This window comes from Phyllobates terribilis, unplaced genomic scaffold (genome assembly GCF_046119375.1).
Source record: "Phyllobates terribilis strain yellow unplaced genomic scaffold, ASM4611937v1 Scaffold_4334__1_contigs__length_62167, whole genome shotgun sequence".
Classification (NCBI taxonomy): domain Eukaryota; kingdom Metazoa; phylum Chordata; class Amphibia; order Anura; family Dendrobatidae; genus Phyllobates; species Phyllobates terribilis.
The window spans coordinates 13,181-39,255 of record NW_027367086.1 but is presented as its reverse complement, the minus strand read 5'-3'; the positions used below and the strand labels follow the sequence as shown (position 1 = coordinate 39,255).

General features: G+C 37.2%; 4 protein-coding genes across 4 annotated transcripts; 2 read left to right on the top strand and 2 right to left on the bottom strand.

Moving 5' to 3' along the window:
• Positions 1-4,223: 4,223 nt before the first annotated feature.
• Positions 4,224-11,011, top strand: LOC141249164 (WD repeat-containing protein 36-like). The gene is made up of 18 exons (XM_073669546.1): positions 4,224-4,349; positions 4,449-4,476; positions 4,949-5,049; positions 5,189-5,392; positions 5,474-5,717; positions 5,931-6,106; positions 6,925-7,007; positions 7,116-7,188; positions 7,425-7,490; positions 7,808-7,850; positions 7,940-8,079; positions 8,553-8,756; positions 8,843-8,927; positions 9,001-9,295; positions 9,381-9,639; positions 10,258-10,477; positions 10,558-10,781; positions 10,862-11,011. The coding sequence occupies exons 1-18, from the start codon at positions 4,224-4,226 to the stop codon at positions 11,009-11,011; spliced, it is 2,721 nt and encodes a 906-aa protein (XP_073525647.1).
• Positions 11,012-13,410: 2,399 nt separating this feature from the next.
• On the top strand, positions 13,411-14,632 carry LOC141249167 (uncharacterized). Its single transcript, XM_073669550.1, has 8 exons — positions 13,411-13,477; positions 13,557-13,629; positions 13,706-13,796; positions 13,889-13,971; positions 14,056-14,185; positions 14,270-14,348; positions 14,429-14,493; positions 14,570-14,632. Exons 1-8 carry the CDS (start codon positions 13,411-13,413, stop codon positions 14,630-14,632), a joined length of 651 nt encoding a protein of 216 aa, XP_073525651.1.
• Positions 14,633-14,895: 263 nt separating this feature from the next.
• LOC141249166 (uncharacterized) lies at positions 14,896-16,777 on the bottom strand. The gene is made up of 7 exons (XM_073669548.1): positions 16,705-16,777; positions 16,392-16,467; positions 16,163-16,297; positions 15,759-16,054; positions 15,522-15,596; positions 15,298-15,437; positions 14,896-15,228 (listed from the first exon to the last, which is right to left on the bottom strand). Exons 1-7 carry the CDS (start codon positions 16,775-16,777, stop codon positions 14,896-14,898), a joined length of 1,128 nt encoding a protein of 375 aa, XP_073525649.1.
• Positions 16,778-17,195: 418 nt separating this feature from the next.
• On the bottom strand, positions 17,196-21,503 carry LOC141249165 (uncharacterized). The gene is made up of 11 exons (XM_073669547.1): positions 21,448-21,503; positions 19,679-19,699; positions 19,437-19,540; positions 19,176-19,354; positions 19,021-19,092; positions 18,657-18,716; positions 18,494-18,571; positions 18,350-18,404; positions 17,986-18,257; positions 17,440-17,655; positions 17,196-17,366 (listed from the first exon to the last, which is right to left on the bottom strand). The coding sequence occupies exons 1-11, from the start codon at positions 21,501-21,503 to the stop codon at positions 17,196-17,198; spliced, it is 1,284 nt and encodes a 427-aa protein (XP_073525648.1).
• Positions 21,504-26,075: the final 4,572 nt, after the last annotated feature.

Genomic DNA, 26,075 nt, shown 5'->3' with positions numbered 1-26,075 from the left:
TGCTCTTCTTCCTCCTTGTATAAGGTAGTCCTTTACACGTTTCATGCACTAAAAGAATACCGAAACACATTACATGTCATCGATGCATATTACTCGTTAGAAATTGTAAGAAAACAAAGAATTGACTTACCATTCTGAGTTCCTCAGCCGTAGGAGGAATTATTTTAGAGTGTGTGCGTGCCAAATACCACTCCATATAGTCGTCGGTTACCTCGTACCCATACATAGTCAGTGCACCGATCGCGTCAAGTGATATCTTGTGGAAATGTTGTGCATCCCACACCCAATGCGTAGTCGTGTAATCCACCTTGTAACTATTTATCGATCGCGCCCGGATGGCTCTTGTGGGTGCGATTAATGGTGCCGGAATACACTGGACTACCCCGACCTGCCTCAAGACTCGATTGGGCATGTACGGTTCAATGATATCGTGACCGAATCCCAGCACACCATGAAATAGAGATGGCGCGATGTCCTCTTCGTCGAAGTCCAGAACATCGTAGGGCAGCAGTCAACCTGAATAAGAAATTAATTAAGTTTTAGAATAAGCCTACACTACAAATAGACGTTGGCATAAACCAACTTTTCGTAGTACACAATACGTACCTCGTCTGCTTACATGGCATCTAGCTCGGCCCGGTAGTTTCTCCTATGGCCGGACTGGGCATGCGGGGACCACATCATGGCTAGAGGTCGGTCACCGTCCCACTGACTGTGATGCGGCCTAAATGTCGGGAAGTCGGCATATATCCAGCTCTGCATTTTACGTTTAAATCATCACCATAGCAACGTTAAAGATATATAAACAATCTTTAATTGACATACAATTATTTACCATCACGAGCGTATATCACACTGGAACCTGCTTACACTCAGCCCTAGAACCCTTTCCCAGTTCCTGGTACATAGAGGCAAGTAGACCGACACCCAATGCCCACTCTCTGACCTCATCCAGGTCCCGAACAAAGTCTATGTTGGATAGTGGAATCTTGTCCTGTGACCTATCCGGGAAAAGGGCACTACCCAAAGGATGGAGTAGATACCCCGAGGCGGCTACGTGAGGAGTGGCAGTAACGTATTGATGGCTACTGCATCTATCCCTTGGCGTGGCATGGGAGACATCAGAGTCTTTCCCACGCAAACCCAAAAATGCCCTCGCCTCGGCCAGCTTCTGGGTAAGTTCGATATGCTTCCCTCTAAGGCGTTTATGCTCGGAGGAACCCATTCCCCTGCCATGTATCGGTAGCTTCATCTGCTGGTAAACATCATGCAGGGTGATTGTAATTTCACCAAAAGGTAGGTGAAATGAGCTCGTCTCAGACTGCCACCTCTCCACGAACGCCATGAACAAGTCCATGTCCACGTGCTTGTAAATGAAGTCCGGGATGTGGTCAAGCCCATCATCAATATCAACTAACTTCATTGGCGTCCGCGGGGCTGGGATCCAACCTCGCACCACCTTGTGGCAGAACTGGAAACTGCATGTTCGACTCTACAAAATTAATTTAGAATTTATGTGAGAACATCATACCGGAACTTAATGACATTTCATTGAACATGTAACTTACCTTTCCCCGACATATGGCGTATGCAACGTGGGCAGAGAACCCACGAAGCAACTTAGGGTTTTCCGGACCACCACTGATCCCTACGGTCAGGTAGGGATCAACGGTGATGGCCCTGTTGGCTCTCCTTTGTGGCGGATCGGCATCCTCCTCTACGACCACCCCCTCATCTACAACCCCCTCAATTGCAGCCCCCTCGTCACTCTCTGCATCCCGTGGGGCATTCCACGGTCTTCGCCCCCCCCCCCACTCGCCCTACAAGACATATTTAATATTGAAACAATCATGATCTGATTTATTAAGCTTAACTTATCATAAACAATATTGTACTTTATTATACATACCTCCACTTCAGACTCTTCCTCAGCATGAGCCCATTCCTCACCATGAGGATCTTCCTCAACTGCCTCTTCGTCCATACTACGATCATAACCGAAGGCAGACCAATCGCCTTGATGGCGATCATGGTCACCACCGTAGTACGGTTGCGATCCACCGCCATATTGGTAGTCTGACCCACCACCGTACTGGTTTGCGGAACCACCGCCGTAATGGAATTCCGATCCACCGCCTTCGTGGTGTCCGGACCCGCCGCCTTGGTGGTAATCGGACCCACCACCCATTTGTTGGTCACCTTAGTACCCCAGCAACATCTGATGGGTAGACGATGCATCTCCCATGTAATCGTCCCCCCCCCCCACCCGAGATGGAATGTCGTGACCCGGATGCCGCCGGGTACATGGGGTAAGGGTACGAGGGCTCTTCGGATTCACATGTTTCCCCTCACCCGAGACTGAATATCTCGCAGGCGTGTAAGTGGCCGAGAAGGAGATCCTTTCAGCCCCCTGCTTCTTCTTCCGGGCCACTCTAGTGCCCAGCTCTGCTTCAGCTCTGTCTGCTTCCTCCGCAGCCAGGCTCGGCATCCCTCACGGCATCCCTTTTGTGGTGCCGTGCAGATCTGGATCCCATGCAACCAACCTTCTTTGCTATCTTCTTCAGTCGGTCCTGCATACACAACATTACAATGTAAATGACTTTTAAATGAATTAACCATACATTTAAATCAACTAACTACAGAATTTGATCACATTCAACCTAAAAGTTGCAATCAAGCAAGTGCTCGTGATGGCTATGAAAGCCATGCTCGTGACGGCTATGAAAGCCATGCTCGTGACGAGCACCTCAGTAATGCTCGTCACGACCCAGAGAGCCATTGTAACAATGGCAAACACATACAAGACTGCCTTCCCAAACTGCAAATCCAACCTCAACCAACATTCAAAATTGTTTTCCTACTAATTCAACATTAAAAACTACCTAAACACCAAATCCACCTAACAAACTCATTACCAAGATAATTTTGACCCTAAATGGTATTAAACCCCTTATATAGCCAAATCACCATAAAAATCAATATTCCTAACATATAATGTATTTAAGTCAATTTTTTTTACCTACAAATTTTACAATAAATCAGAACAATTCATAGAAAATACTTATATAATCAAATATCTACAAAATCAATACTACAACTACATTCAACATAAATTTCAACATTTTAACCATATAATGTAATTAAATCTAATTATTTTACCTAAATACCTAAAAAATCCACCAAAAATTAGAACAATTTATAAAAAATTACGTATACAACCAAATATCCACCAAATCAATACTACAATTAAAATCTCGATATATATCAATATATCAACCATAAATTTAAATTAATTCACATTTTTTGAACTAATTAACCTGATTAACTACTCAATCTTCCAATAATTCAACCTAGAAACCTATAGATCCAAATATCTTCCAAATCAACTCAAATATTCCATATACTTCAAGATTTCAACAATATTATACATATATATCACATTAATTTAACTAAATAGCATCTATAATTATTAAATCATCCAAGAATTAGGCAAACGAACTTATAGATCTACATAAACATCAACTTAAACAAGCTAGAAATTGGACAACTAACCATATCAACTTCGATTTGGATCTTTAGAATGGAAGAACAACCAAACGAAACTCAAACAAGCAACAATGATGTTCGAACGAAGCTTTTCTGCAGAGAGAGTTTGTGGGAGGTGGAGGAGTTGATATAATGAGGGTTTGGGCCAAAATTTAGGCTTTTATAAGCCTTTACACGCTCCTCGTGACGAACAACGTCAGCGTGCTCGTGGAGCGTCTTCAAAGCGTTGCGATGGTGACGAACGCGTATGCGATCGTTAGTAAAAAACATGTGCGACACTTAACAATGGACTAAATTATAACTTCTTTTCCAAAATAATCTATTTAAGTGATAATTATTATTTTTATTTCAAAATTCACATGTACGAAAACCCGGAATAAACCCTAACTGTATCCCGTTGCCGCGCTCTCTTCTCTCCCTCTATAGACGGTGTCCCTCACCCTGTATACATCTCGTATCGAGCTCTCCACCCTCACGCCGCCTCTCTCTCTTTCTGTTGCCAACTTCTTCTCAGGTGATTTCTCTTTTGTTAGTGGTTATGGATTCTTATATATCACCGGTTCTCTGATACACAAATTTGTCACAGGATAACCGGTCTTTACTGGCTCTTGACTTGCAGTTTGAAGTGCGCCGACTAGCCAACCAATCTCTAAGCTGCCTGTATCTAATTGAGAAGAATGGGGATATTTGAGCCGTTTAGAGCTATAGGTTATATAACATCTTCAGTTCCTTTCTCTGTTCAGAGGTTGGGTACCGAGACATTCGTCACCGTTAGCGTCGGAAAAGCTTGGCAAATATACAATGTAAATTCTTCTTATCCCTTTTTCTACACTGCTTGCTACGGTACCTTGCAAAAATTGCTGTTCTAACCAAAACCTTTTCTGTTCTTTTTGCTCTGGCAGTGTGCTAAGCTCAATTTGGTTCTTGTCGGTAAGTTCTCCGTTGATTATATATATGAATATGACGTGATACAGCTCAATTTTCTTAGATTTTATGATTTATGAAGCTTTGTGGCGTTTCCATTGTCTGGGTATTGTGTTTTATCTGGTGCATTATCTTCAATTTCGGTACATCAATATTGGTGCTTTTGATCGGAAGTGTGCAAGGAGTTTAGTTTACTTTAGTTTTTGGCTTGAGGATTACCAGTCATAGCTTTTGTCATTGTTCCCATATTATATGCTTTGCATATGATGGTATCTGTATCTGTATACTTTCAATCTCAATTTTACATTTTTGGATTAGCTCAATGAATTTTGTCTTGTTACATGTCACTGAATTGACAGTGTTCTCCTTGATCGTTTTGGTTCCTGATTATTCCTTGAACCGACATGAGGGAAGTGTTACCATAAACTGCTTTAATTTCTTTTCTGATTGTTTTGTGTTTATTTTGGCATTGATCAAGGTCCTCAGCTTCCGAAGAAGATTCGAGCACTTGCTTCCTATCGTGATTATACCTTTGCTGCATATGGAAATGAGATAGGAGTTTTCAAACGTGCACATCAGGTATGTAATGGAGGACTTTCTTCTATTAAAGCTTTAAATCTGTAAGTAGGTGTACATCCACTTACTTTCTTGCCTGTTTTCACAAAGGTGTCAAACTCTGTGATCTTTGGCTCAACCTAATGCTGGAAATGTGTTTCAGGTAGCAACATGGTCAGCACATAAAGCAAAAGTTAATATGCTACTTCAATTTGGAGATCACATCCTTAGTGTTGATGTTGATGGGAGTTTGTATATCTGGGCTTTCAAAGGAATTGAACACCATCTGGAGCCTATTGACCATATTCTGCTTGGAGAAGGATTTACACCTAAGTGCATCATGCATCCAGATACATATCTGAACAAGGTGATTTCCATGTAATTTTTTTGCAAGTTCTGGTCTACTTGTGCTATTAGCACCTTCTTACTTTGTTTATTTTTAATCCAGGTAGTCATAGGGAGTGAGGAAGGCTCTATGCAGCTCTGGAATGTGAGCTCGAAGAAAAAATTGTATGATTTCAAGCACTGGAAATCACCCATATGTTGTTGTGTCTCCTCACCAGCATTAGATGTTGTTGCAGTTGGATGTGCTGATGGGAAAATCTATGTACATGACATAAAATATGATAAAGAGATAGTCTCTTTTTCACATTCTGCTCGAGGTGCAGTAACAGCTTTATCATTCAGCACAGGTAAATAATCTTTTTTACCTCAGATATTTACCGGAACATTATTAAGATGCTCCTAGTCCCATTTTATGTTATCTAACTCATTTAGTTTTGTGAATGCATGTTGTTTTCTGCTGTGCATTTATTTTGGTTTCAATTTTTATCTCGTAATTTTAGTAATTCGTAGCTGATTAGATTAGTGGCTATGCCCTGGACATTCTTGTAATCTTATTGCAGATACACAGCCACTTTTAGCATCAGGAGGTTCATCTGGTATCATTAGCATATGGAATCTGGAGAAGCAAAAACTTCAATCAGTGGTTCAAGAGGCCCATGACAGTTCTATAATTTCGCTTCACTTTTTTGCGAACGAGCCTGTTCTTATGAGTTCTGCAGCAGACAATTCTATAAAAGTGAGACAAGTCCTTATTTGGTCCTCTGTTATATGTTCTTTTGTAACTTCCTCTCTTGTTCACTAATAGAACCCACTTAGAGCACTCTTTGTAGGGCTCCTGTAATTATCCCTAAATTCAAATTTACCTAAATAAATTGTGCCCACAACAATTGAGCCCTATATTTGAGAACTCTCTAAATTAATTCCTAAATTTGTACTTCCCTATATTGCTCCTAAATGGATGACCCACCATATTTAAATATGAAATGGGAATAGATGAGATATTTTAGGTTTCTAAATTATTTTTATATATTTAAATATATTTTAAAAAAGATATAAGGAGATGTTTAAGAGTTTTGAGTTTTTCAAACAAGATATTAGTATACCCTAATTTTTAAGGGATGATATAGGGAGATATTTCGGAGTTAAAACTGTAGGAGTCCTTTAAAGAGTGCTCTTAAGGTTAATGATCTCACCCTAACGAAACCACCACATGTCAGTATCTAATAATTAAGAAATTAAGGAGAATCTCCATTTTTCTGTATTCAAATCAGTCATAAGCTTATAAACTGACTTTAGGATGACTTAAATCTGCCCCTCTACTTAGGTAAACATAAATAACAACAACTAGCTTTGACTGACTAGTGGTTGTGAAATAAAACAAACTACTCAGAAGTAGAAATTAGTAACTATTCTGGGATTGTATCATACTTCTGTGCACTACTGCAAGCTATGTCTCTCACTGTTTCTGTTTTTTTAGGTTTCTTCTTTGCATGAATTGTTTTGTTAACGTCAATGATTCATTAACAGTTTTATTTAATTTCTGATTTTTGTTAGATGTGGATATTTGATACGAGTGATGGTGAGCCTCGTCTTTTGCGTTTCCGCAGTGGTCATAGTGCACCTCCACTCTGCATCAGGTTCAAATGATTTTAGCCCATATATGTCATGTCATTTAAACATACGCAGATTTGTTAGTTTCTGGTGATAGTTATAAAATTTAAAATAAATGTGGCTCATTTTTGCAGGTTCTATGCTAATGGGAGGCACATATTATCAGCTGGGCAGGATCGTGCTTTTCGACTCTTTTCTGTTGTGCAGGTTTGATACTTTCTTTTAGGATGTAAGCCAAGTATATGGTATGAGATTAGAGCTTAATTCCTTGCATTTAGAAAATGTACAATAGTGTAATGAAGGAAATTCATCTTAATATGAAGATTTGATTGGTTATCTTCTTATTAACCTTTTAATGATCACGAGAGAAATTATATTGAGATTAATAATACATTTGTCACTATTGCCTTCATGTTGGCTTATGTTACTTGCTAACTTATCAGGACCAACAAAGCAGGGAGCTGTCACAACGACATGTATCTAGACGGGCCAAGAAATTGAAGATGAAGGTATGCCTTTGTGAACTTGCATGCAGACCGAATCTGAATCTTAAATTGCACTATGATTCTTATGCTTTTTTGATCAAAATGTTATGGCTATTAACTGGTCATGCTCTAATACGGTTAATGGATCATGTATTGAGCAAAATTTGCTCATGACCTTGTTTAGGACTACCATGATTAGAGTTCAGATTTGTCTTCTGTTCTCCTTTCGAATTTGATCTTGTTCATCATAGTAGCTGTGTGATCAAAAATTTGCTTCTTCTTATTTATTATTATGCAACATCTTTTCAGTTCCTAAGAGTTTATCGCTGACTATGTTTTAGGAGGAAGAGATAAAGTTGAAGCCTGTTATAGCATTTGATTGCGGTATTTATCGACTTCCTTAGAGTTTCTTGTTTATCCTTGTGCTATTTGTTAATTGATTCACTGATTTCATACTCGTACACTATTTTCAGCTGAGATTAGGGAACGTGATTGGTGCAATGTGGTTACTTGCCATATGGATACACCACAAGCATATGTTTGGAGGCTTCAAAACTTTGTGCTTGGTGAACATATACTGATTCCATCTGCAGAAATTCAAGCTCCTGTCAAGGTTAGATTTCACTAGTTTAACCTCCCTTGTAATTGCGATTCCGTGTGTTCTTCATTTTAGTCATTTCCTAAAATTCTTTATAATTAAATATAAAACATAATATTGTATTTTTAATTATGCTAGATTTTTCCTTGTATAACATAGAAGAATTTATTTTTAGTTCAGAATAATCTCTGCCACATGTATGCTAAATTAGATGCCATGTGGCTATAGTCCAAAAATAACAATGCTCTTAAAATTTGACACGTGAAAAAAACTGTTCAGAATTAATGAGAAGATGATAATTGTCCAAATCAATGAGAAACCAACACATGGGCTGTTTTTCATGTTGCTTTAGTCCTATATAGATCGATTTATCTAGAAGACTATGTTCCCTCGCGAACATTCTCGTTGTATCTTTGCACATAATTTTTCGTTCCTTTGAACAAATAACTGTTTGTATTTCATAGCTGATACTTTTTGTGTCTGTACAGTCTTGTGCTATCAGTGCTTGTGGAAATTTTGCTATATTGGGAACAGCTTCTGGTTGGATTGAAAGGTTTAATCTTCAATCTGGGTTGAGCCGTGGCAGTTACTTAGATGGAAGACATTGTGCACACGATGCTGGAGTAGTTGGAGTAGCTTGTGATTCAACTAACTCACTATTAATTAGTGTCGGTTATCATGGTGATATAAAGGTCCCTATCCTAATACAAAAAAACCCATTATTACTCTTATTATTCCACTTTTCATGCATAGCTAACAAAATATGCTTCCTATTTAGGTGTGGGATTTTAAAGGACGCCAATTAAAATCAAAGTTGGAAATAGGCTCTCCTGCCTCTAAACTTGCTTATCATCGCCCCAATGGTAATTTTTTTAGTTTGTATTGTTACTGTGAGTGTGCTAAATCATTTACTGTTTGTTGTATGTATATTGGCAGGTTTACTGGCCACTGTAACTGATGACTTAGTTATAAGATTATATGATGTGATGCAACTTAGAATGGTGAGAAAGTTTGAAGGGCACACAGACCGTATTACTGATATGTGTTTCTCAGAGGATGGAAAATGGCTTCTATCGAGCAGCATGGATGGTAGTTTGAGGGTTTGGGATGTCATTTTGGCTAGACAAATTGACGCAACTTATGCTGATGTGCCAATTGCTGCTTTGTCTATGTCTCCCAATATGGATGTCTTAGCAACCTCACATGTTGGCCAAAACGGGGTTTATTTGTGGTATAACATGTTTCCCTTTACTACTCTATCTGGCTGTTACTTGAATCTTCTCTTCTCACATATGAATATTATATATACATATCAGGGTTAATCAGACCATGTTTTCTGCTTCATCAACTGTGCACTCTTATGCTAGTGGAAACAAAATCGTACATGTAAAAATGCCCGGTGTTTCATCAATTGAAGGGTCTGAAGTGAATGAGGCAGGCCAAATCACAGATAAGTCTGTTGAAATTCAAGACAGCGTTGAGCAGAAGTTTGAGAGGGAGATGCCAGATCTCGTTTCTCTTGCCCTCCTTCCAAAGACGCAATGGCAAAGCTTGATCAATTTGGATATCATTAAGGTTTCTTTTTCCTCTCTCTTCTTACCTTACCTTACTGCTACCCATACCTCTTTCTAGTATAGTAGGCTTAAGCTACACTGTTACAACCCACTTAAGGTCAGATTCTAACCTTAACGAACCACTCAGGGTACCCTAAGGAAACCATTAACTGTCAGAAGGAGAATTTCCAATTTCTCTGTATTCAATTCAGCCAGAGTTTCAATACAGAACCTTAAGTACTGAATTAAAATACTGACTAGTAGTAGCCTGTTACCGGTAAACCACCACTTCAATAGCAGAAACTCACTCACTTCACATAAATTCAGGAAACTAAGGGGGTGTTTGGTATCTATATCAAGATATCAGATATGAGTGTAAGATATCATTCATACCCATATTTCTGTGTTTGTTATATCCAGATATTGATATCAAACTGATATGGGGTATATGGTATGAAACTACATGGATATCAGCAACATCAGATTGATACTGTTGGTGTTTTGGAGTTTTGTTTTGATATCTTCATGGAAATTGGTATATCAAAGATATCACTCATGATACTGACTTTTAACTTTTAAGATAGAAACAATAACTAACTACTCATTAGGTAAATTCTAAGTGGTGAATTTTGTATACCAGGAACGAAATAAGCCAGTTGAACCACCAAAGAAGCCCGAAAAAGCACCCTTCTTTTTGCCTTCTATACCATCCCTCTCAGGAGACATTGTATTCAAGTCGAAGGATGAAACAGAGGATAAATCGGGTGAAAGTGTATTGGATACCACTAAAATTCTGGATAAATCTAGCTTAGCCTCGGAGTTTGAGCGCATACTCAAGTCTTCTGCAGAACTAAATAACTGTAAGTTAAAGTGTGTTCTCTGAATGATCTTGTTTATTCCTTTTTGTCTAAACTGGATTTGAATTTGTGTGTTGCTGCAGTTTCAATATTCACAGATTACATCAAGGGGCTATCTCCCTCGTCTCTTGACATGGAGCTTAGGCTATTACAAATCGTTGAAATTGATGATGAAGATGATGATGAACCTAGTGGGGAAGGAGATGAACTTGCAGTTATTGAGCTTCTTCTAGACTACATGACTCATGAAGTTTCTTGCAGGAACAATTTTGAGTTTGTCCAGGCTGTTATCCGTCTCTTCCTCAGGGTAAAAACATCAAACTTCTGCTAGTTTTTCTTCTTTTTTCTTGACATAATCTCCAATCACGCTTGCTTGCTTGATTGTAGATCCATGGAGAAACGGTTAGGCGGAGGCCTCAACTTCAGGAGAAAGCGAAGAAGCTTCTAGAAGCTCAGTCACGGGTATGGCAAAGAGTTGATAAGTCATTCCAGATGGCTAGATGCGTTGTGGGTTTTTTGAGCAACTCCCAGTTTTGAGTCTTATGAACTTGTTTTCTTGGCTGTTGTAAAAGTATCAAGATTTTGAAATATTCTGGATAGCTTTTTTGGTCTGATTATCGATTTATTTCTTAATCATATCCAGATTTTGATTACTTACTGTTAATCAGAATTTGGTATTACTATCAGAATAAGCATTGACTTACCCCAACAGCATCAATACCGGAGTTAATAATACGATTTGTCTGGTCTGAACTACCTTAATAATATGGTATTCGTATGCTAATAATGTGGTAAAAATTGGAATTAGTTTCATTCGCTTCGACATTAATACTTGTTAGTATGATGTAAAGTTTCTATCAAGTAAAATTAAAAATAGTAGAACAAAGATGGAGAAGAAGGTTTGGTTGGAGGGATGAGGATATGAAAATGGTTCCTCACCAACTCCCCTAACCAAGGAATTCCATCTGCCTCACCTAATTTAATTACCTATCATCTCTCGATAGTGGGGCCCTTGAGATCTTTAAAATCCTTTGCATGTCTTGTCTTACATCTTATTCTTCATTTGTTCGTGATAAACTAAAAAAAAACATTAAGAATCTTATACTTAGTAATGCCTACCTAACCAACTTATACTACATGATTGAAGAAGCTTTTTTACACACAACTGTGTTCTAACAAAAAAATGATTGTGTTAGGAGATTTTCCTGGTTTGAAAGTTTTTCGGGTTTGATCATCCATGATCAAAGAGCTTTATTCATTATATCTGGATGACAAGCTTGTCTAGATTAAGGGGATTAATAGACCAAAAATGTTAAAATGAACGGATCCAATATTCCAAGAACTAATAAAAAAAATGCTTGTGTTGTAGATGGAGTGTGACCCAAAGACTCCTGGTAATACAAATTTTCCTTTTTTAAAGAGATGTGAAACTCTCTCATAAGTATATTAATAAATAAAAGAAAAAGTGGCGGGAGCAAACAAATATTATGGTGTAAAATGAGTGCAAATCTAGATTGTCAGATCATTTCAAGAAAATGCAAGCCGAAGACTCCAAAATGCATGCCAATAAAAATGCAAACCGGAGGCCCTTTTATGCATATTTTATATGCATTTTTAACATATTAACATGCACTTTTAGCACATAAGCATACACTCTCAACACATAAACTTGCATTTTGATTAGCATGCATTGTGGGTTGACTTAAATTCATTTCAAAAATAAGCATGCAAAACTGTAGGCATATATGTTGAAAATGCAAAGTTTTACTGAAAATGCATTTAAAATCAAATATAAGTTTATATTTTAAAAGTGCATGCTTATGTGCGAAAAATGCATGCTTATGCACAAAAAATTCATGCTAATGTGTTAACACCGTATTTTTAGCCTCCGACTTGAATTTTCTTAAAATGATCTGACAATCTAAATTCTTTTCTTCATTTCACACCATAAACATTATTTCACCTGAACCACATTTTAAATAAAAATATGGACTCAATGTTAGTTGATAGAACTGTTTATAGAGAATCGCTAAGTACATTTTTTATCTGAAATTTAACTTTTTACTAAACTTGTGTTAGATTCGTCTGGAACACAGTTGTTTGTTTTATACTAGTCTGAAACTGACAGCAAATCATGCAATCACTTACATGATGACGTGGAAACTTCAACGTGAACGTGCGTCTAACGGCCTTCTTTCCAACATTCAGATCCCCTTATCGTGCGCCCCTGCTTATCCTGCGCCTCTCCATTTTCTTACCAACCTCCTCTCCTAACCTCTATTTCTCCATGCCACTCTAATTGCAGAAAACTCTCTCCCACCCCAATCACGTGGAAATCCGAAAATGGTAACCATTTCATTTCCTTCCTTTCGCTTTTGCTCTCAGTGTCGGCGCCTGAGAATTCATTTTACGCTGATTTCTTCGGATACAGTCATACAAACAATGATGCTTACAGTATGTTGTTCTTGTTTTTGTTGTGAAAAGCCAAGAAGGTTTCTTTAGAGGCGATTTGAGATAAATTGGTTCCATTTTGAGAAAATGGAGGGTGGTTGTCGTGGTTCCGCAACCGTAAAACTCCCATCTCAGATCACTCTGCAGCTCCCTAAAACCAGATTTTTAGTTGCTCAGCCTCAATCACCAACAAGACATTGCAATGGCGGCCGTTTTGGGGCATTTCATATTGGTAGCATCAGTATAAGAGGAAGAACAGCCAAGAACTATACCCAGTCCTCTAAAGGTTACCCTTTTCTCTTTCACTTCTCAAATTAAGTTCAGTCAGACAGATTGCTCATTTACGGGTTTGATTGTTTCTGCAGCTTGTAAGATCGAATCAAGAAACCTTTGTGCTTGTTTAGATACGAGTTGGCTACTGAAGGTAAAGAAGTATGGTGTTATATTGAATTCAACTTTCAGTAGAAGTAATTTCTGATTTGAATATGCAACTGCAGAAGAAAGCAGAAGAAGTAGCCCCATATTTAAACGGCCGAAGTATATTCCTTGTTGGTAAGCAAAGGGTCATACATATAGATTCATGTCATTTCATCTCATATTGATCGAGTAATCAAATACTCTGAACTATTAGGTATGATGGGGAGTGGGAAAACGACAGTAGGAAAAGTTTTAGCTGAGGCATTGGGCTATGCTTTTGTTGACAGGTTAGTTAACTCTACAAATTCTATGATCATGCATACTTGGAATTTATATATCAATGTTTATGGGGAAAAAAATCAGCGACGAATTCATTGAAGAAGAAATGGATGGAGGAACTTCAGTTAGACAAATCTTTCAGCAGTTGGGGGAGTCTTATTTCAGAAACTATGAGGTCAGTTGGTTCAATCAACTCAACTGCATTAACTTGTATGTCAAAACTAAATAAATAAACAAAATTTGATATTGTATTTTTGATTTGTGAAGAGCGAGGCACTTCGACAATTAGCCTTGACACCCAAGCTTGTCGTTGCTACTGGTGGTGGTGCAGTTATTCAGCCTATCAACTGGTATAATATACTTATGACATAGTTGTTCTTCAATTAGTTTTTCATAACATATGATGAACCAACAGTGATGTTTGATGTATGTAGGAAATATATGAAACAGGGAATAACTGTGAGGTTAGACGTACCTTTGGATGCTTTAGCAAAGAGAATTGCTGCAGTTGGAACTGATGCTCGCCCTCTCTTGGATTTTGATTCAGGCGATCCATACACAAGGGTTCATAATCTGGAATTATACAGAGTAAATATGTATATGCTGTATATATATAATTATATATAATGCTTTGTAACTTACTTGCAGATTTTTATGGCGCTTTTCACAATATCAAAGAAAAGATCAAAATCGTATGCCAATGCAGACACTACAGTCTCCCTGCAACGTATATATATCTACTCTGTATAATTCCAGATTTTTTTTTTTTACTATTTCTGCTATAAAAATGTTCTTTTTTTGTCTCAGATATTGCAGAGAAACTGGGTCTTGATGATATTGGAGACATCACACCTACATCCATAGCAATTGAGGTATATGTTGTTGCTGAATCAAATTTATTAAATTCACTCTTTTCTTGCTGGGCATTAATGGAGCTTTATTTTGCAGGTTCTGGATAAAATAAAGAACTCCTTTGATAGCAATGAAGAGGGTGGCCTAATTAGCACTTAGATTTACACATATAAACTTTACTGGTTTCTCTGTGTCTTTATACCTTATTTACTCCCTTGTTTGTTCCTTTGTAAGCCTCTCTATAACATTTTGAATAACAAATTTTCATTTCGCTAGCATCTCAAGATTGATAAATATCATAGTATAAACCATAAATTTCTATTTCATTCCTTGATATATATATATATACACACCACATGAGTTTTCACTAGAGTGTTCAGCAGTCAACACAAGACACTAATAAATATAATTGGTTTAAAGGTTCATTCATCATCAAGTTCAAAGCCCTCTGCTGCTAAAAGCCTACTGACCTCCCTCTTCCTTGCTTCATCTGATTTCTTCCTCATCAAATCCCTCTTCTTTAACACCAGAGTGTGTCTTTTCAGTGTTGTATTCAAGTTCTCAATCGAACTCTTCTTCTCCCTCGCTAAGATTCTCCTCTCTTCCTCTGGATCCACCTTTGACCTTGACAGCTGGCGAGCACGGAGGAATATCTCCCGTTGTTGCTGCTCAGCCCATGCAGAAATAGCCATGTCACCACGTTGGTCAAAAGCTGTTCTCTTCTTCATCAGCCAATCCATCCATGCTTGAGATGCCTACAATATGTATATATATATATATAAGATTGTACAGAAATGTTTCTGGAGAGTTTTAGTGAAACTCACTTTCATGGGGTTAACTCGATTGTCCTTATCATATTGTGTCCTTCTCTCGACATCAATAAGCAGCTCATAAGCTGCTTGTATTCTTATGAATCTGGTTTCTGCTGTTTCCCCATCCTGAAGGTCGCCCCTGCCGTTATAGACTTGAAGAAATGGAAACACAAATCAGCCAATTCTAGTTTCTAGCTTCTGTACTTACATGGACAGTTGAAGATAAAAGAGCAAACCATCAGGATGATAGAACTTGGCCAGTCGTCTATATGAAACTTTTATCTGTTCCTCACCGGCATCCCTTTCAAGCTCTGTATACAACAGATGAATTATTTCAACCAACGAACTTGCAATTAGGAGATTAACGGATGATAATAGCTTGTTGGATCAACCCTCAATCACTACTCAGAATCGTAGATCGAGAAATCACTGTTTCAATTCGAATAAAGGATTGAAGAGAAATGATTACTAACCGAGCACCTCATAAGGAGACTTCTCGTCGGTCCAGTTGGAACCTTTAACGCCATAATACCTCCTCTGGCTTGCCCTAAAACAGGGTTTGCTGTACCTCCTCACATAATCAGAGGAATCCGAGAACGAAGGACAAGGAAGGCCGGAGCTCCGGTTAGGGTTCAAAAACGGAGCCCCGGGAGAAATCGAACCAACCTGGAATTGGTTTCTGGAGCACGCGAAAGAGGTAAGTACAGCGTTTGGGCGGAAAATCGTCCTCAAATTGCTCATTTCTTCGACTATTTGTCCTTCGTTTCTCCTAATTTTATAAGTAGAAATCAGTCAAGCTTCAAAAAATTTCTTCTTTTACTCCTCCATCGGTGTATGACGTGAAGCAATTGAACTGAAAACGTGGTTGCCGATTTACATCTGACTATGTGTTCTTGTCGTTCTCCGTTTTCTTTCCAATTTTTCCATATTTCGAATTTCTGAAATTCCAAATTTTTGATTGCCAAGAAAATTTGTGGACCAGTCGACGTTAGATTGCTGCCGGTGCTGGATTCTTGAATCTCAAGAATGCGTGAAGTCCACAAATATTCGGACAATCGAACCTTTTTTTTTCACTTTTTTTTATAAATAATAATAATCAATTATACTGGTAGGTTTGGTAGCTCAACAATCTTAACCAAAACCTATGAAATTTTAACCACATCAAGATCATGTTTCTGATGTCTGAATAACAAACGTTCATGTGTTAGTAAAAGATCACCCATATCATGTAATGGTAAATTTTACACCAAATTCATGTGTTAGTTATTATACAAATATATATATATAAGATGTTTCTGGTGCGGACTCATCACAACTAGTGTACTTTTCATCATATTTTTGGTGCACTGTTCAGTATACTGCCAAGTGCACTACTCAGTGTATTGCCAATGCACTTGTGATTGCACTACTGGTGCATACCTCTGTAGTGCACTGGTGCATTCTTCAGTTCACTCTGTTGCATTACCCAGTAGTGCACTGGTGCACTCGTCATTGTATTATGCTGTACTTCTCAGTAGTGAATTAGTGCACTCCTCAGTTCACTAGTGGTGCACGCCTCAGAGTGCATTACCAGTGCACTCGCGAATGCACTACCAAGTGCACTCTACGGTAGTACACTGATGCACTTTCTAGTAGTTCATTGGTGCACTATTATAGTCCGCACAATCTGCACAGAAAATTAGTCCGCACCCGATTAACCCTCTATAATGTATATACATGCTTTAGATGCTGATCATTACATATAATGATAAAGTATACATAGCCATACACACGAAATAACTACCATATTATGCTAATTAAACAGCTCTTTAGCCCTCCCTCATCCTTTAAACTAAACTCAGACTAATCACAAACTACATAATACATAGAGTAGAAGTATATATACAAACAGTTGAAGAACAAATCGAAAATCACGGCCAGTTTGGGTCTTGGCCTAATTCGCGAGGACGAGCTGCCCAGAGAGAACTTATAGTAGATAAGCGATGAAAATAATCTCCCAATGCAATTAAACCTCTTGCTGCTTGATGTGTTGTAAGAATCTTTGACATTAGATTTAAGGTACTCTCGCGGAGGTGATCTGCCTGGTTTCATGGAGATCACAAGCTCATGTTAATTAGAAACTCAGAAATGTACATGATCAAAACTACATTTTACCTGATTCACAAAGTTATCAATCGCAGCTAGTTTCTCTCTTGCAGTGGTCATCAATGGATCATAAGTGACATCAGCTGACAAGATCTGACCCAAGCTTTGTTGAAGTCTCTCAAGCCCTTGCGAAAGAACATCTTCTGCTTGCTGAGATGAATGGCTCAGTTTCTTGATATCCTCTTCTTGTTGTTCTGTTAATGGCTCAAGATATGGCATCACAACCTATGTAAATTATTTGTGGCAAGTTAAAAATAGAGAGAGCATTTTTTTATTATCAAAACCAACACCAATGGCAAGCTACCAAAAAGTGAGAAAATAGAGGTAAAAACATATCTTACAGTATGAAATGCGAACAGACTTGAAGTGTGAACTTTACTATCTTATATATGAACCTATAGTACTTATTCATGAACCTAAACTGTAAGATAGTGATTGCTCTACGTTCAAGTAATGTTCACACTTAAAGTATGTTTGCATTTAGAACCTTAAGTCATGTTTTGGTGGTTTCAAGGTCAAATGAGAGGAAAACAAGAAAGTATAGGGTAAGCTTACTTTAAGAAGATCTGAGGGGCGAAAACCTCCAATCCAAAGAAAGAAGCGTTCAACTGAAGCTCTCCATGCTCCAGACATTAAATAAAAGACATCAAGTTTGGCCACTTGTGCTTTCATTTGGAAGAGATTATGGTAATGATTCAAGCTTCCTTGTACAAGTGTCTGAAGTTGAGCATCACATAAACCAGCCTTAACAGCATTTCGGAGCATACAAATTCTCCGGTATTGCTCCTCTAGCCACTCACTGTATTCCTTGTCAAATGCAGCTATTCCTGTTTATGATAACAAATACACATAAGAAAAAATATCTAGTTTACATTAGAATGATCATGTAAATATCAATAATATTAATATGAAAAGAAACCTGCATTTATGTCAGGCCGGATATAAGTACGTAATGCGCTTCCAGCACAAAGATTCTGCTTTCAGTAGTCACACATCAACATTATCAGATGAAGTGAATCTTGGTTATGAAGTAGAAATAAACTCTTATCAGAAGTTTAGCTACCTGTAATTTAACTTGCTCAAGTTGTTGTTCCAATTGAGCAAGCTTTAGCCGACTACTTTCCAATTGTTGAACATACACCTGGGGTTAATATAAAAGGAGATTAATTTCTGTCAATGCTACCTGCACTTAAGTTTCTGAATATGTCACCTAAATTTCAGATTACCTTTTTTCTAAGACGGCTTTTCCTGGCGGCTTCACGGTTCTGTGCTAATCTCCTTTTTGTCTGTGGAATGTTTACTTTATTATAACATTTCCTATATATATAGCGAGGAAGTTTCTGCTGAAATTAGGCCTTCGCAGCCGAACCTCGTTATCCAAATTATGCTACTAAGAAAACAGAAAGTGATGCAAAACTGACACGGTGGTAATTTTGTAAATAACTCAGTTTCATTTTTTTCCATTTTTTTGGTAGTTTCACAAATCATGCTCTATGTTTATAGTTCAATACTCTATGTTGGATACTGAGGTTCGGCTGCGAATTTTAAGGTCTAATTTGAGCAGAAACTTATTCAATATATGTAGTATACCTTTAGAGCAACCCTGCTTGATTCATGGTCATTATCTGATTGCCCAGCTTGTTGCTCAGATGTAGATTCACTCTGTATAGCACAAGTACAAAGTAAAGAGATGAAGGGAGATTCAAAGATTAACAAATTTCTTGTATTAGGTAGCTGATTTTCACCTTATGGTTTGGGCTTGTTTCGTCTTTTATAATCGAAGATGGTACAGCTAAGCTGCTTGAAGATTGAGGAACATCTTTCCATTTTCCAAACTGTTGGGATGGTTCATACATGCCAATGCTTCTTAAGTGTGCAACTTGGATGCTTGTTGAGCTCATTCTGAATTGCAATTTTATTAGTACTTAAGAGCATAAAATTTGCAGTTCTATAATTCGAGATATGTTAAGGCACCTATTCAGCAGTAACAAACAGTCAAAACAAACGTGCTGGTTTCCTTGAATTTACAAATCTTTGTGCAATCAAATGAAGAACTTCTTGCTTAATTATTATAGTACTAAAATAATTGGTATTTTCTTTGTAAAGGCTGCTTAAGTCAATAAAATAAGTTAAGGGTGGTTAAGTGTACTTGGCCTTTTGAACCTAACAGGTCAAACACAAAGAAAAGATGCTCTGAGATGTGCAGAAGCTAGACTAGAAAAACAATCCTATTAGCTTATTTAAATACTAATTGACAGTGCCAGAAGTACTAAAAGAGGAAGATAGGATAAGATTAGCTGTTGGGTTAGCTGTTAATTAGCCGAGATTAACAGACTAAAGGACAACCAAGACTTGTGGTATTTCAGTACATAAATATTAAATAGTAAAGAAGCAACAAAGGCATATTGTTTCCTTTTTCCCTTAGTATGTAACAATGGCAAATTGTGAAATAGCATCTACTCACTGGATAAAGGCTAAAGAAAATGGGATTTTATTGATCCATCATTTCCTTCCACATCACTAGATCAGTGACAGTAGGGCAAATAATACCATCAAAGAAATCATATATGTGCAAAAATGTGGTTTTGACATTAATATGCAACGCCCAAAAGAAGATAGACAGTGGATTCTCCTTTTGATATGAATACTTGACTACTAAGGAATTTTCAACTTCAAACAAATAGATTCAGACAGAAATCAATCTACCTTTCATTCACGGCATCTGTTGTGTTGTGTAAGATCTCCCTTAGTTACCTGAATAACAGCAGTGACAGTCGAAATGATCAAACATGGAACAGGAGGAAATCAACAGGGAGAAAACAGAGAGGTTGTTTCACTTTAGAAGTAATAATCGCTGCTGCAGAAACCAATTAAGGAGAAGATAAAGCTGAATCCAAAAACTTCATGCCAAATTCATCATCAATCATCCACTTCTAGAGTCCAAAAACTTATACCCAGAAGCCCAGAAAGACTGATAGCTCAAATATTCAACAGAAAATAAGAGGAGGAAGAAGAAGAAAATCTGTTATGAGTTGTTGAATTGAATGCTTGTATTGAAATGGGTGGGCTTTATAGTGTGGTGACAAAGGAGAAAAAGAAAATGAAGGGCAAAAGAAAGGGAGAAAAGGGGAAAGGAATAATGGGTGAAAGTTGGAAAATAATAAAAAAGAAAGAATAGTGTTTGTGTAGGAGGAATGGGGAGATAACGCCAAAATTGAAAAAGCTGGTAATATTGGTGTGTATAGAGTGGCCAGATAGATCGTTTGCATCCAAGTTAAATCCCATGATTAGTTTAACCTATTTTTTACATTTAAATAAATAAGTAAAATATAAGTTATAAATATATTATAGTTATTAAATATTTAAATAACTAATAGTAATAAAAATATCGTCAAAATATAATTAAATATTTTTTCATAAAAAATAAATTGTGATTGTTTAAATGATAACTTTTTTCCTGGAATTTTTTGTATTATTTATTTTAATTATTTCCTGTTTTTATATAGGATATCTTATGATTAAATTTAAAAAATAATTTTAAATTTTAATTATACATTTTTTTAAAAATTTTGTTTCACATTTAGAATCAAGATATAATTTTCTCAAAAATAATATAAAATATATTACATAAACTAGAATATCTAGAAAATAATATTCTAATTTTTTATTTAAAAGTGAAATAAACGACCCATAATAATAATAAAAAAATAAGTGATATAATGATTAACTTTTTATTTTTGGTTTCGTAACATATGTCTTGGAATATACAAAAAGGGTGTTGCTAAATGACGCAATATTTTTTTGTTTTTTAACGCAGGTAAGAAACCGCCGGTTCCAACCCTCCACTAACCGCCGGTTCCTGGGCGACACATACCGCCGGTTTCGGTGCTGTACCAACCGCCGGTTTCTATTATATTCCAATTGGCTTCACTTAATCAATTTTCAATAAGTTTATTACAATATATAAGACATATATAGTCTTTTATACTATATTTTAACAAAAGATGAAATGTTTACTAGCCTATAGCATTATCGAGATGATATCGATATGGTTTCATCTCTCCTTTAACCATATAGAGAGCAATGTAATTTACCTATAACACTAACATTTTTCAATTAGTTAATTAGTAATTTTTTATTAACTATATAGTAAATTGAGATGAATGTTAAGGTCAATCACCGTGTTTCGGTATATTTTGATTTTATATAACACTTTTTTTTGCAACAAAGTAATTTATTACTAATAAGTTTACAAAAAAATTGCATTGAATTTAATGTGCATGAAGTTTATCAATGTAAGATTGAAGACGAGACATATATGGAGCGATCAACTGTAAAGCCGATTCTTCACGATGATATCCCCACATGCAAGTAATTGGGGGCAATGGGCACTCGTCGTCAAGAAGAACCTGAAATATAGTCAATTAGGATATTTAATCGTGAATGAAAAAATGTACCAATTTAGAATGTTAATATTATCGCAATCCAATGATTTTCTTCCTTCACGTGCCCAAGGCATACGATTTGGAGCATTTGTCCTTGCACATAATTTGGCCTTGACCTAATTGGTGGGTATGTAGAGCTGCCCTGCCACCCTTACTAAAGATTACTAATCTCATGTTAAGAGCAGTTGCTGTAATTATACCCATATCTGGAACTGTGAACCAAGTGGGTTTAGGGGCAAAGCAATCCCGATCTAAGAAATGAAGCTTCAATAGTATATCATACATAGTAACAGGTGATGTCATCATCTTTCCTAAGACATCCCAGTCTGCCTTGGTTGTAAACATCATGAGCTCTCTTATGTTCACCCAACTCTCTTCTGAGTCACCCATACCAAATGCTATAGCTCGATAGCCACAATTTCTATCAGGTACAATTTCATACCACCCCACTATATGTTGTATCAAAAACTTCGGCAAGTACCTGAAATACGTCTTGGAAGTTTATAATTTGGGAACTCTTAGGTGGTTAGGGAAATGTGAAGGAACTTCCTCCGGCCCCGTCTTCTTACGTGTGTTCCTTTGCTTCTTGGGAGGTGTGCCCATATCCTCAACTTCTTCTTCAACATGCTCCCAGTGAGATGGCACTCTCTTGGTCAAGCCGAGCGGTGGTGGAGGTGGTTTTGCTTTATTTTTTGCACCCGAAGGTCTACCTTTGTGTTTGACATTTGCAAAGTCATGCACATCAGTTTGTTCAGGGTGTGCAATCCTATTCATCTCATATAGACACTTGGCCTGTTCTTCGAGGGATAGGTTGTTGAAATCATTGTGCACGAACTCATCCATCTTGCTCTTGTACACATCTCGTCCGACTTGTAGTACATCAATATCTAAAGGATCTTGTTGCAGGCTAAGAGTCCTCCAGAATGGGTGCACACTTGAAACAGGTAATGGTATTTCATTCCTTACATATGGAGCCATCTCGTGCACACAAGGTAGGCCATCCCTGCTACTAATCATACATCTGCATTTCCTGTCGTATTTGGGGTCTACTCCCTTATCATACTCATTTGATAGGCTCAAAATGCACTCCCAGAGACCACAAAACAGATGCTTCTGAATATTCCTTTATCACCCTTCCCCCTAATCATCTTTGCATGCTGATGTTGAATGTACCTTCTATCTCTTTCACAAGGTTACACAACATATCATGGACTTCATTCCACACTGTGGATATGTTGCCTTTAGAACTTGTAAGGTAGTTCTTAAGCGCCACATGAGCACCTTCGACTCTGTAATTTGTAATAAATAACTGAAATATGTAATCTGTATTAAACAAGATGAAATAACTGAAATAGTGGCATATAATCACCTGTTAGTCGTATGGGTTTTAAGGTTGAAGACCGTGTCAGTCCATGCATAGACAATTCTTTCTTTGTGTGGTGCAAGCCAGTAATCTTCCATATACTTGTGCAAATGAGGACACCTCGACCAAGTATTAACAATTTTGTTTAGTTCTGCATAATATGAAGCCTCAGTTTTTTCTTGAATAGCCCATAATATGCAGAACTAAACGCACTTGCTATTTCTTTGTCTTTGAATGTCTTGAGTGCATGTGCTTCTATATTCTTCTTTATGTGACGCCTGCACAATATGAACTTTGTGTCGGGGAACAAGCTATCCATTGCGTTTATCAACGCCTGTTCTCTATCCGTCACCAAACAAACTGGCGCCCTATCTACTAGACGATAAAGTTCCTTCAATTATTGTATGGCCCATATATATGGGTCGTTTGTCTCACCGCTTAGGAAACAACCAGCAATGCTGAAGTTTTTACCAGAGTTGGTGACGCCGATTATCTCCAAAAACGGATTGTTTGACCTAAAATATAATGCATTATATAAGTACATGATGTATAATAAAAGTAAATACATGAAATAAGTCTTACGCTTACCGGATAAAACTATATGTACAATCAAGCACGACGATGTATGAGAATGCCCTTAGATGGTCCATGCATTCTAGATGCGCAAAGAACACATCTTGAAGCTCGTTGGTGCTTGGATTTATCCTATACTCTAAAAAATACCGATTCTATTTGCATCTGTAAAAAAACTCTTGGACAACGGTCCTTTTCTCTTTTTTCTGATTACGGATTTTGTAGATTGTGTTGTACAACTGCTTCTTTGTAGTATAGTTGTTTGGATTCTTGTTCAATTCAGTCATAATACTATGGGGCCTGCAATGACTGTCAAGCATGTCTCTCACCTTGACCAATTGCTCTTCTTTTAGTCTCCCTGCTAAAGGAACCCCGATGAGATGCTCTCCAATAGAATGGTTGTGTTTGCCTTCTTTTACTTTCATCCTCCATTCTCCTCTTGGTGCCTCGTGCAAATCAAGACCAAATTGGCAATCACAACGGCCAGTCTTCGACGTCTTTTTTGGGGTCTTTTTTGGAGGGTCCTTCCTTTCCCTAATGCAACGAAGCGCAACATAACCCATTTTAAAAAATGAAGACGATTGTGTACCTCCAACTTTGAGAACAAAGTTCAGTTTGATTGCTATATCTTTCGCCCATTCAATTGCCTCTTTCTTAGTTTTCCAAACTAAGTCGTTGCAAAAATCTTCCGTGTAGTCTCTTGACTGAACCTCGGGAGCAGTACCAGGGAAGGTTGGGTGGGTGCTTAGAGGAGGAAATCCAAATTGAATGTCGTCATTGGGTTGGGAACCACCAACATCATCTCCTATCGTATTTTGCATGTACTCACTAAAAGACCCGACAAATGGTTCATCGGGTTGCCCAGGATTACCTACATATGATGAATGTCTTTGAGGTTCTTGAACGTTGTAACTATACCCGTATTCCCCTCCATAGGATGAATGTCTTTGAGGTTCTTGATCGTTGTAACTATACCCGTATTCCGCTACATAGGATGAATGTCTTGGTGGTTCTTCAATATTGTATGAGTAACCAAAGTCACCAAGGTACGAAGAATTATTAAACTGCGAAATTATAAGACTTCACTAATATTAGTATAGAATTTAGCAAGGAATCACCTATATGTTAAAATAACATATGTAAACTAAGTCATCTAATAATTTGTATAGAATTTTCCAAGAACTATGGAAACATGTAAACATGAAGTATGCAGTAACTACAATATAAAATGAAATATGGACTAAGTCATCTGATAATTTGTATAGAATTTACTAATAACTTTATTTATAAAATATTCTTAATAATCATCTTCTAGTACTATATTAACTAACTATGGAAACATGTAAACATGAATATGTAACAACTATAATATAAAAGTCATCTATTAATTTGTATAGAATTTTCTAATAACAATATTTACAAAATTTTCTTAAGAATCATCTATTAGAACTATATTAACTAACTATGAAAACATGTAAACAAGAAATATGTAACAACTATAATATAAAATGACATGTGTGGACTAAGTAATTTGTATAGAATTTTCTAATAACTATATTTACAAAATATATTTTCTAATAACTATATTTTCTAATAACTATATTTTCTAGTAACTAACTATAGAAACATGTAAACAAGAAATATGTAACAACTATAATATGAAATAAAATATTACATGATTAATTACCTCATTGCTCCACCAAAAAAGGATTGTTGTTATTGTTATCCATTTTTTGAGATGTAAGTAAGAGTAGAATGTGAAGGAAAGTTGGAAGTGATTTGAAATGATGTAACAACAAGTCTATTTATACTACTTGTGGTAAGTGTGGTAGGTGAATAGTTGGTGAATCTTCTTCACATGCATTGGCCTAAGTTGTGGTGGTGGAATCCTTGCGCTCTCATTAGTCGGTTTGGGCTTACCTACTTAAGGGAAGAAACCGGCGGTTCCTACCCCATATAAACCGGCGGTTCCTACCCCATATAAACCGGCGGTTACTACCGCCTACAAACCGACGGTTCCAACAATTTTCTGGGCTTAAGTAACACTTCTTTTCTTCCTCCTCAACCCTAGCCACATTTTCACTTCCCACAAGCTCTCAAACCGGCAGTTTACCCCTTCCATACCAAGGAGAAGCTAAATCCTCTCATTTTTCTCAATTCTAGACAAAAACAACTTCATTAAGGTATGATTTTAGTTTATTTCTCCCTTTTTGAGTTTTTTTCCATGTAATTGTGCTATATATATGTAGATCTACTATTTTTCA